Raw genomic sequence first — 12101 nt, 5'->3', positions numbered from 1 at the left:
TTTTCATGGGTATACACAGCTATAATATCCCATCAAATTGTATGCATTTATCGAATTTAGTTCATTGCAGTATATTATACCTCAATACAGTTTATTTTTTTAATAAGGATGTGATAAACAACTTTATGCCACTCAATCTGACAACTTAGCTAAGATGAGCAAATTCCTTGAAAACACAACAAAACTGACATAATAAGAAAGTCTGAGTAGCCCTATATCTATTAAATAGTTTAATTGATTATCAAAACACTTTCTACAGAAAAAACTCCAGGGCTAGATAGTTCTACTGATGAGTAAGATCAGATATTTAAGGAAGAAATAATATCATTTTACCCAAATAACATATTTGAGGACAAAAGAAGCCTGTCACCAAAATATGAAAAAGATATTACAACAAAAATTAGTCTGATTTGAACAGACAAAAAAATCCTTAGCAAAATTTTACTAAATTGAATTTGGTAATATATAAAAAGGATGATACATCACAACTAAGTGGGGATTATTCCAGGATTGCAAGATTTTTTAGCATTCAAAAATCAGTGACTGTAATTTACTATATATGTTCTCAAACCACCACAGAGTTAAATTAAAAATAAATAACTATAAGATGTCTAGGAAAGCATCAAATGTTTTTAAATTAAACACCACAATTCTAAATAATCCATGGGTCAAAGAAGAAATCACAGGAGAAATTAGAAAATGTTTTAAACTGAATGATAAATTTGAAAATGAAACATATCAAATTTTGTATAAAGGAGTTAAAACCGTGCTAAGAAGAAAAAATTAGTCTTTTGTGTCTATATTAGAAAGCAAGAAAGGTCTAAAATTAATTACATACATTTCAATCTTAAAAAAATTATTAAGCCAAAAATCAGAAATGAGTAGAATAACATATATTTGTAAATTTTAATTTAATTAGTAGGAGTACACACACACACACACACACACACACACACAATGTAAATTTCCAAGACAATAGAGGAAAGTAGGAAAGCATTAAATCCAGTGGATCTAAGATGTGCTTTGAAAGAAGAAAAATGCAGAAAGAGAGAAAAAGAAAGCATGGTGACTAGAAAACATTAGCAATTTTCATTTACATCTAATCTTGTGAAACTTATTATTCACCCCTTCTAGGATGATGGAGAACCACTTTTACAATCAAACAAGAAATATAATGCAAAAGACTCATTTTACAAGTCCTCTACACAAAAGTAAGCATTTTTCCCCAATAGAATTTGATTTAAAAATGTATTTCTTTTTTCTTTAATAACACATCACCTTTGTGTCCACAATATCCTGGATCCTGTGAGGAATTCAAAGACTATCAGACACAATTCTTTACTTACTTACATTGATTGCTAAAATAAACTGTTAAAGGAAGAAAACCTATATTTAATAGAAAAATAAAACCAAAACAGAAAGGAAAGGCTCAGAGAGAGAGGATGAGATAAGGGTACAGCATCATAGAAAATGAGAGCAGAGAAGTTTGAAGGAGAACTTTTTTACTCAGTCGAAAATCATATAGAGTATCTGTTATGTGTCCATGCCCTAGGCTGTGAGATTCACCAGTGAATAAAAGACTCGTCCAATGAGCGCTCACTCTAAAGGGAGACAGACAATAAGCCACAAACGTAATACGTAAATAGATCATATCTTAGAAGGTGATGAGTCAATGAAAAAATAGGAGAGAAAAAATAGAACAGGATAAGAATATCAAGAGTGTCCTGTGTCGAGTAACAGGCTTCCATAATAACTAGGAGGTCTGGGTAGGCCTCCTTGAGCGATGAGATTTGAGCAGGAACTTGGAAGTGAGTGATGTGCAGATATCTGGATTGACTACTTCCCAGTCAAAGGGAACGTAGAGCAAAAGCCCTGTGTCAGAAGTGTGATTGAGATGTCAAGGAAAAGCAAAGGCCAGGGGTCTACAGTGCAGTAAGAGAGGGGTAGCAAAAGAAGAGGTCAGGGAGTGCCCAGGAACCAGATCTTGCTGGGCACTTGAAGAGATTGTAAACAGTAGGGTGTTAGCAGTGAATTGGCCAGATCAGACTTGTGTATCAAAGTAGTCATGGTGGCTGCCGGGTTCAAAGTGGACTGGGTGAGGGGAGAAGCTGGGAGACCAGGCAGAAGGTTGCTGCTGTCATCTAGGTCAGAGATAATGGCGTTTTGGAGGAGCGTGGTAGGAAGTTGTAACAGCTGCTGGCCTCTGGATACATTTTGAGAGCAGAGTCAACACAGTTTCCAGACTGGAGATTGTGAGTCTGAAAGAAAGAGGCATGGAGAATGTTTCCAAGGTTTAGGGCTCTGCAGCTGGATGGACTGAAGCCATCACTTATCAAGATGAAGGCAGGTAGAGCAGGTCTGGAGGGAAAGATCAGAGGTCAGTTTTAGATGTGCTGAATATAAAGATGCTCATTAAACATCCAAGTGGATGTGTCAAGTAGGCAACGGGGTCTGTGGATCTGCAGTCTGGGGGAGAGGTCTGTGCTGGCGGAACAAGTCTGGGTGTCATGGCTTAGGGGCAGGGATGTCAAGCCCCAGCACTGCATGAGCCAGAGGAGAAGAACAGAGCTTGAGTCCTGGCATCTGTATATCAAGAAAGAGGAGAAAAGGGGGGGGGGCAGCAAAAGGGACTGAGAGGAGGGAACCAATGGGGGGGGTGGGGGGAGGAAATGCAGAGAACTAGTGCTCGGGTCGGGGGGAAGGAAATGCAGAGACTTAGTGCTTGGGTGGCAAACTAAGAAAGTGCTTTAGGGGGCAGGGGGGTGAACATCATGTGAATGTTACTGACTCCTCAGTGGCAGGTAATCAAGATCAGACGTCTAACTTCGACCATCAGTGGCTGAGTAACCTTAAGCAAACAAATTCAGTTTTCTAAGCCATAGCTTATTTATTTGTAAATTAATATTCTTCTTGCCCTGCTGCAAAGCTCAAATGAAATTTTTGTTGGTAAAGTGTAAGATGTATATAAGTGTATGCATTAGTTTTCTATTTCTGTGTAACAGATTACCACAATATGGCAGCTTTACATCATGCCCATTTAGTATCTCACATTTGCATAAGACAGAAGTGCTGGCAAGTCCCCACTGAGTTCAATGCTCAGGGTTTCTCAGGCTGGAATCAAGATGTCAGCGGCGGCTGAGTCCCCATCTCCCAGGGTCATTCGGATTGTTGGCAGGATTCAGCTCAGCGCAGCTCTAGGACTCACAGGATTTGTTTAAGGATAACTGAAGTGTGTCTGCTGCTGTTTTCTTGCTTCTTTTTAGGGGTCACCTGTTTAGGTCAGAACCACTTGGGATAATCTGCCTCTTTTTTTTTTTTTTTTTTTTTATTAACTCAAATTCAACTGATTAGGGACCTTAATTACCTGTGCACAATCCCTTTTTGCCGTATAAAGTTGCTATATAAACTATCATAGGCGTGATACCCTACCATATACATTTGCTCTGCCCACACTTGAGGGGAGGTGACTACGTACAGTATGTACACCAGGGGCAGGAATCTTGGGGGGCAGTTTAGAATTCTTCCTACCACAGAATATGATATTGTTAAGAACTATGCCAACTGAATATGTATTTTTCACAAAATGTCATTATTTAATAATTTCATAGGGCTTATGAAATGGTTCCTTGGGACAAGATGCTACCACCAAAACTTGATCCAGAAGAAACAACAGTGGAAAAAGCTGCTGACCCTATCTCACAGTGTTTTACACTGAAAAGATATGAAGGATTGCCAGCAATAACTCAGGTCAGTGATCACCTCTCATAATGAAGTTTTTTAATACATAAAAGTACACGAAACTAAAAAGGAAATCAATTATATTGAAATACAGTTCTAAACATGACTCCTAAGAGGTTTGTGAATATTAGGAGAACATTAGGAGGTTAAGAAGCCCACAGTATCTTGAAAAACTTCAGCTTTTACAGAGAAAAAAATGATAATTAGAGAGGAAAAATATAGTTTTAATATAAAATCTCAGCACAGGATTTGTGCACAGAAACGAAAACCAATTAAAGGACCAAAAATGTGTCTGGATTCCTATAACTATTTTTAAGGATCTCTCAACTCCTTTAAAATATTTTTATACCTTGTGAAAATTGGTCTTTTATTACATATTGTTTAGTGTTGAATTATACTTGTATCCAAAGTCCTTCCTGGCAAGATGATGGTCTAAGATGACGGCTCTAGGTGGGGGAGACTAGCCTGGGGCTGTGGAGCATGGGCTAAGGGGGAGCCAAGAAAGCACAGTCTTGGGATGAAAATCCAAACCAGACCTTTCACAAGGGCTTCAGTCCAAAGGAGGGGGCTAAAGAGGCAGATTCCAGCTATGAGAAAACAAACTGACACTGAGGGTCTGTGAGCAGAGCAGAGACCAGGAGTGGCTCAGGAGCAACCCCCTGAGTGAATAAGGATGCTCGGGGAGTGCTTTCCATTGGGTGACTGGGGCTCTTGCCCGTGATACGAGGGGACTGACAAGAGCACTGAAGCTTGTATACTAGAAATTACAGTAACTTAGAACATATATACTAGAGATTACAGTAATTGGAACTTAAATACTAGAAATTACAGTAACTTGGTTAAATACTTGTCATTCATTTTGATGGTGATTTTAGATGGTTGGTGGACTATGGGACAGATTTCAAACAAGATCTTTCTTGGCACCAGTCAAACCAGTCAATTTGTAAGTTTCATCTCCTAATGTTCTCATCAGTAGACCTTTTGCTGTCACATATTTGTCAGAATCAGAGGCTCTAGCCCATGGGTGAGGGGCATGTCCTCCGGAGAGCATCCCAGAGGCCCTCTGACTTCGTCCCTGTGGCTGGAAAGAGAACACAAATCCCAGTTTAGTCACTCAGTGTTGCCAGCTTTCTCTTGTTTTCTCTTAACCCTTCTTAAAATTTAGACTATCAAATATACCACAACCATTTAAAAATAAGGAGTGCTTTATATGTCATTTGATATGAAGAATTATAATGTAAAATGCATGGACTTCAAGGGATTATGAATTATTTTCTATCAACTTTTGTATCATATAGTTATTTTGAGTTCTATTAATGCTAGAAACAATGATTTATTACTCATCTTTCCACATAGGTAATTTTGTGCATTTAGTCTAAAAACTTGGTGTTTTTGTCTTTGAAAATGTCACTATTTTGTCTCTTTTTTCTTCTTTTAACCCACAATACAGCCATCATCTCTGTTTTTATTTTTTAAATTTATCTTTGAATAATTCCTATATAAAAATGTAAAATAAAAATATGATATAATCTGCGTGTCTACTTCCTAACTATAAAAACAAACCGTTACTAACACCACAGAAACCCCCACGTACTTCTCTCTAAGCACATGTGCCTTCCTAAGGGATCACCATTATTCTGGCTGTGAAGTTTCACATTTTCATGCACTCTTAAAACGTATGTGTTATTCTTAACCAAGATGTGGAATTGTGCTCCATGTTTACAAGTGGTAAACAAGTGTTCCATGCTTATAAGTGGTATCAAACGTATATTCATACAACTTAACATTTTTGTTCAGTATCGTGTTTGTGAGACTCATGCTGGCATCTCTAGGTGTTCATTTTCTTTGACGCATAGTCTTCCATTGAATCGTTATACCACAATTTATTCATCCATTCTCATAACTTAATTTTTTGTCTGATTTCTGTTGGAGTTGGAAACAGTGTCCCCATATCTTTATAAAGTATAAAGCTATTTCTGGGTTTTATATGTACATCCTTACATCTACAATTGCTACATCAAGAGGTGTAAACTTCTTTATGTTCTAAATATTGCTACATTATTCTCCAAATGAGTTTTACCAATGGACCAATCATCAGCAATGCTTGAATTCCCACTGCTGCACTTTGTGGCCAGCATTTGGAATTTTCAGATTAGAAAAATTCTAATTTTAGAAGCATGAAATTGTACTTCATTATAATTTTAACATTTACCTGGTTACTAATAACCATTTTTTTGTAAGTTGTAACTTACTGCATGTTCACATGTATAACTTACTTGTTCATACATTTTGTCTTTTACTGATTGATTATAGAAATTTTTAAGTCTATTATTCTGGATTAAAATCCTTTATTGGTAATATGCATGTCTCCTTCTAGGCTGTGACTTTTCTATTTTATAGTGCCCTTTGCTGAACTGAAGTTCAGAATTTTAATATAACTGAATTCATCAATATTTACCTCCATATCTTGTTATATTTGTGGAATTTTAAATAGATCTTTCCCTATCCAGAAGTAAAAAGGATATTATCCTTTATTTACTTTTTTTCCTAAAAATAATTGAAGTTTTGCTTTTCATATTTATCTCTTTAAAACATTTGAAGTCAATTCTCACTTATGATCTGAGCCAAGGACCCATTTCTCAGCATGACTCAGCAATCGTCCTGTCCCAGTTTAGTGAGTAGACTGCTGAGCAGACTAATGAGTGATTTGTAGCCTGCAACCCATTAGTGGAGAGTCGCAACCAGCATTTTGTGAAAATTAAATAGAATAGAAAACATAAGAATGAATCACATGAAACTTTAAACAGATATGTGTATTTTGCAACAAATACTGTGGCCAGTTATGAAGAATAGTGCGAGACAGACAGCTAATGCATAAAAGGAATGCATGCGTCCACAGTGAGATAATCCCATCTTTTGTTCCCTGGAGTTTCATATGATGTTCTGGTTTGATGATGGTCAATTTGATCGTCACCTCAATGGGAAGGATTTTAATCTTGTACATTTAATTTTATATTTACCTAATCCATCATTAATTGCAAAGCAAAGTATGGGAGATTTTAGGCCTTGGTCAGCAAAATTAATAAGTTATTAATAAATTTAAGTTATGGAAAAATAATATCAAAGGTGACATTTTTCAAATCTTTAACAATTGTATGTATCACTTCAATAAAACCAGCATAAATTGCCCTTTAAAGAAGGATTTTTTGGAGGACCCTTAAGATGGCAGAGGAGTAAGACTTCCTCCCCACAAATACATCAAAAATATATCTACATGTGGAACAACTCCTACAGAACACCTACTGAACACCGGCAGAAGACCTCAGACTTCCCAAAAGGCAAGAAACTCCTCACGTACCTTTTTTCTTTTGCCCTACCCAGGTACGTGGGTAGGGCAAAAGAAAAAAGAAAAAACAGAGACAAAAGAATAGGGACGGGACCTGCACCAGTGGGAGGGAGATGTGAAGGAGAAAAGGTTTCTACACACTAGGAAGCTCCTTCACTGGTGGAGACAGAGGGTGGGCAGCGGGGGGAAGCTTCAGAACCACGGAGGAGAGTGCAGCAACAGGGGTGCAGAGGGCAAAGCAGAGAGATTCCTGCACAGAGGATCAGTGCCGACCAGCACTCACCAGCCCGAGAGGCTTGTCTGCTCACCCGCCCGGGAGGGTGGGGGCTGGGAGCTGAGGCTCAGGCTTCTGAGGTCAGATCCCAGGGAGAGGACTGGGGTTGGCTGTGTGAACACAGCCTGAAGGGGGCTAGTGCACCACAGCTAGCCAGGAGGGAGTCTGGGGAAAAGTCTGGAACTGCCTAAGAGTCAAGAGACCATTTTTTCAGGGTGCATGAGGAGAGGGGATTCAGAGCACTGCCTAAATGAGCTCCAGAGACAGGCACAAGCCACGGCTATCAGTGCAGACACCAGAGACAGGCATGAAACGCTAAGGCTGCTGCTGCAGCCACCAAGAAGCCTGTGTGCAAGCACAGGTCACTATCCACATCTCCCCTCCTGGGAGCCTGTGCAGCCCAGCACTGCCAGGGTCCAGTAATCCAGGGACAACTTCCCCGGGAGAACACATGGCATGCCTCAGGCTGTTGCAACGTCATGCTGGCCTCTGCCACTGCAGGCTCACCCCGCATTAGGTACCCATCCCTCCCCCTGGCCTGACTGAGCCAGAGCCCCCTAATCAGCCACTCCTTTAACCCCCTCCTGTCTGGGCAAAGAAAAGATGCCAGAGGGCAACCTACTTGCAGAGGAGGGGCCAAATCCAAAGCTGAACCCCAAGACCTGTGCGAACAAAGAAGAGAAAGAGAAATCTCTCCCAGCAGCCTCAGGAGCAGCGGATTAAATCCCCACAATCAACTTGAGGTACCCTGCATCTGTGGAATACCTGAATAGACAATGAATCATCCCAAAATTGAGGTGGTAGACTTTGGGAGCAACTGTAGACTTGGGGGTTGCTGTCTGCAACTCTTTTGTTTCTGACTTTTATGTTTATCTCAGTATAGTTCTTAGCGCTTGTTATCATTGGTGGATTTGTTTATTGGTTTGGTTGCTCTCTTCGTTTTTTTAATTATTTTTTAAATTTTTTATTATTTTTTTAATATTTTATTTTAATTACTTTATTTTATTTTATTATTTTTTCTTTCTCTCTTTTTTTTCTCCCGTTTCTTCTGAGCCACGTGGCTGACAGGGTCTTGGTGATCTGGCTGGCTATGAGGCATGAGCCTCTGAGGTGGGAGAGCTGAGTTCAGGACATTGGACCACCAGAGACCTCCCAGCCCCATGTAATATCAATCAGTGAGAGCTCTCACAGAGATCTCCATCTCAATGCTAAGAGCTAGCTCCACTCAATCACCAGCAAGCTCCAGTGCTGAACAACCAATGCCAAACAAGTAGCAAGATAGGAACACAACCACACCCATTAGCAGAGAGGCTGCCTAAAATCATAATAAATTCACAGACACCCCAAAACACATGACCGGACACAGTTCTGCACACCAGAAAGACAAGATCCAGCCTCATCCACCAGAAAACAGGCACCAGTCCCCTCCACCAGGAAGCCTACACAACCCACTGAACCAACCTCACCCACTGGGGGTGGACACCAAAAACAATGGGAACTATGAACCTGCAGCCTGCAAAAAGGAGACCCCAAACACAGTAAGTTAAGCAAAATGAGAAGACAGAGAAACACAGCAGATGAAGGAGCAAGGTAAAAACCCACCAAACCAAACAAATGAAGAGGAAATAGGCAGTCTACCTGAAAAAGAATTCAGAGTAATGATAGTAAAGATGTTCCAAAATCCTGGAAATAGAGTGGAGAAGATACAAGAAACGTTTAACAAGGACCTAGAAGAAGTAAAGAGCAAACAAATAATGATGAAAAACACACTAAATGAAATTAAAAATTCTCTAGAAGGAAACAATAGCAGAATAACTGAGGCAGAAGAACCAATAAGTGATCTGGAAGATAAAATAGCGGAAATAACTACCTCAGAGCAGAATGAAGAAAAAAGAATGAAAATAATTGAGGACAGTCTCAGATACATCTGGGACAACATTAAACACACCAACATTCCAATTATAGGGTCCCAGAAGAATAAGAAAAAAAGAAAGACACTGAGAAAATATTTGAAGAAATTATAGTTGAAAGCTTCCCTAATATGGGAAAGGAAATAGTCTATCAAGTCCAGTAAGCACAGAGAGTTCCATACAGGATAAATCCAAAGAGAAACATGCCAAAACACATATTAATCAAACTATCAAAAATTAAATACAAAGAAAAAATATTAAAAGCAGCAAGGGAAAAACAGCAAATAACATACAAGGGAATCACCCTAAGATTAACAGCTGATCTTTCAGCAGAAACTCTGCAAGCCAGAAGGGAGTGGCAGGACATATTTAAAGTGATGAAAGGGGAAAACCTACAACCAAGATTACTCTACCCAGCAAGGATCTCATTCAGATTTGACAGAGAAATTAAAACCTTTACAGACAAGCAAAAGTAAAGAGAATTCAGCACCACCAAACCAGATTTACAACAAATACTAAGGGAACTTCTCTAGGCAGGAAACACAAGAGAAGGAAAACACCTACAAAAACAAACCCAAAACAATTTAAAAAATGGTAAAAGGAACATACATATCGATAATTATGTCAAGTGTAAATGGAGTAAATGCTCCAACCAAAAGACACAGACTGGCTGAAAGGATACAAAAACAAGACCCATATATATGCTGTCTACAAGAGACCCACTTCAGACCTAGGGACACATACAGACTGAAAGTGAGGGGATGGAAAAATATATTCCATGCAAATGGAAATCAAAAGAAATCTGGAGTAGCAATACTCATATCAGAAAAAATAGACTTTAAAATAAAGACTATTACAAGAGACAAAGAAGGACACTACATAATGATCAAGCAATCAATCCAAGAAGAAGATATAACAATTGTAAATATTTATGCATCCAACATAGGAGCACCTCAATACATAAGCCAAATGCTAACAGCTGTAAAAGGGGAAATCGACAGTAACACAATCATAGTAGGGGAATTTAACACCCTACTTTCACCAGTGGACAGATCGTCCAAAATGAAAATAAATAAGGAAACACAAGCTTTAAATGACACATTAAACAAGATGGACTTAATTGATATTTATAGGACATTCCATCCAAAATCAACAGAATACACTTTCTTCTCAAATGCTCATGGAACATTCTGAAGGATAGATCATATCTTGGGTCACAAATCAAGCCTTGGTAAATTTAAGAAAATGAAAATTTATCAAGTATCTTTTCTGACCACAACACTATGAGACTAGATATCAATTACAGGAAAAAAAAACTGTAAAAAATACAAACACATGGGGAGCTAAACAATATGCTACTAAATAACCAAGAGATCACTGAGAAAATCAAAGAGGAAATGAAAAAAATACCTAGAAACAACTGACAATGAGAACACAGCAACCCCAAACCTATGGGATTCAGCAAAAGCAGTTCTAAGAGGGAAGTTTATAGCAATACAATCCTACCTCAAGAAACAAGAAACATCTCAAATAAACAACCTAACCTTACACCTAAAGCAATTAGAGAAAGAAAAACAAAACAAAAAAAACCCCAAAGTTAGCAATAGGAAAGAAATCATAAAGATCAGATCAGAAAGATATGAAAAACAAATGAAGGAAACAATAGTAAAGATCAATAAAACTAAAAAGTGGTTCTTTCAGAAGATAAACAAAATTGATAAACCATTAGCCAGACTCATCAAGAAAAAAAGGGAGAAGACTCAAATCAACAGAATTAGAAATGAAAAAGGAGAATTAACAGGTGACACTGCAGAAGTACAGGGATCCTGAGAGATTACTACAAGCAACTCTATGCCAATAAAATGGACAACCTGGAAGGAATGAACAAATTCTTAGAAAAACACAACCTTCCAAGACTGAACCAGGAAGGAATAGAAAATATGAACAGACCAATCACAAGCACTGTAATTGAGACTGTGATTAAAAATCTTCCAACAAACAAAAGCCCAGGACCAGATGGCTTCACAGGCAAATTCTATCAAACATTTAGAGAAGAGCTAACACCAATCCTTCTTAAACTCTTCCCAAATATAGCAGAGGGAGGAACACTCCCAAGCTCATTCTACGAGGCCACCATCACCCTGATACCCAAACTAGAAAAAGATGTCACAAAAAAAGAAAACCACAGGCCAGTAATACTGATGAACATAAATGCAAAAGTCCTCAACAAAATACTGGCAAACAGAATCCAACAGCACATTAAAAGGATCATACACCATGATCAATTGGAGTTTATCCCAGGAATGCAAGGATTCTTCAATATACGCAAATCAATCAATGTGATACACCATATTAACAAATTGAAGGAGAAAAACCATATGATCATCTCAACAGATGCAGAAAAAGCTTTTGACAAAATTCAACACCCATTAATGATAAAAACCCTCCAGAAAGTAGGCATAGAGGGAAATTTCCTCAACATAATAAAGGCCATATATGACAAACCCACAGCCAACAGCGTTCTCAATGGTGAACAACTGAAACCATTTCCACTAAGATCAGGAACAAGACAAGGTTGCCCATTCTCACCGCTATTATTCAACATAGTTTTGGAATTTTTAGCCACAGCAATCAGAGAAGAAAAAGGAATCCAAGTTAGAAAAGAAGAAGAAAGCTGTCACTCTTTGCAGATGACATGTTATTATACATAGAGAATCCTAAAGATGCTACCAGAAAACTACGAGAGCTAATCAATGAATTTGGTAAAGTAGTAGGATACAAAATTAATGCACAGAAATCTCTTGCATTCCTATACACTAATGATGAAAAATCT

General features: G+C 38.3%; 1 protein-coding gene across 1 annotated transcript in view; it reads left to right on the top strand.

Annotated features, from left to right (window-relative positions):
* SPATA48 (spermatogenesis associated 48) overlaps positions 1-12101 on the top strand; it is a 56250-nt gene that overhangs the window by 22977 nt on the left and 21172 nt on the right. Inside the window, exons 4-6 of the mRNA XM_036862967.1 lie at positions 1135-1211; positions 3609-3747; positions 4614-4681. Coding sequence (XP_036718862.1) covers positions 1135-1211; positions 3609-3747; positions 4614-4681 — 284 coding nt within the window. The remainder of the gene's footprint in view (positions 1-1134; positions 1212-3608; positions 3748-4613; positions 4682-12101) is intronic.

This window comes from Balaenoptera musculus, chromosome 9, assembly GCF_009873245.2.
Source record: "Balaenoptera musculus isolate JJ_BM4_2016_0621 chromosome 9, mBalMus1.pri.v3, whole genome shotgun sequence".
In the NCBI taxonomy this organism is placed as follows: domain Eukaryota; kingdom Metazoa; phylum Chordata; class Mammalia; order Artiodactyla; family Balaenopteridae; genus Balaenoptera; species Balaenoptera musculus.
This window is presented reverse-complemented; position numbering and strand designations above follow the sequence as displayed.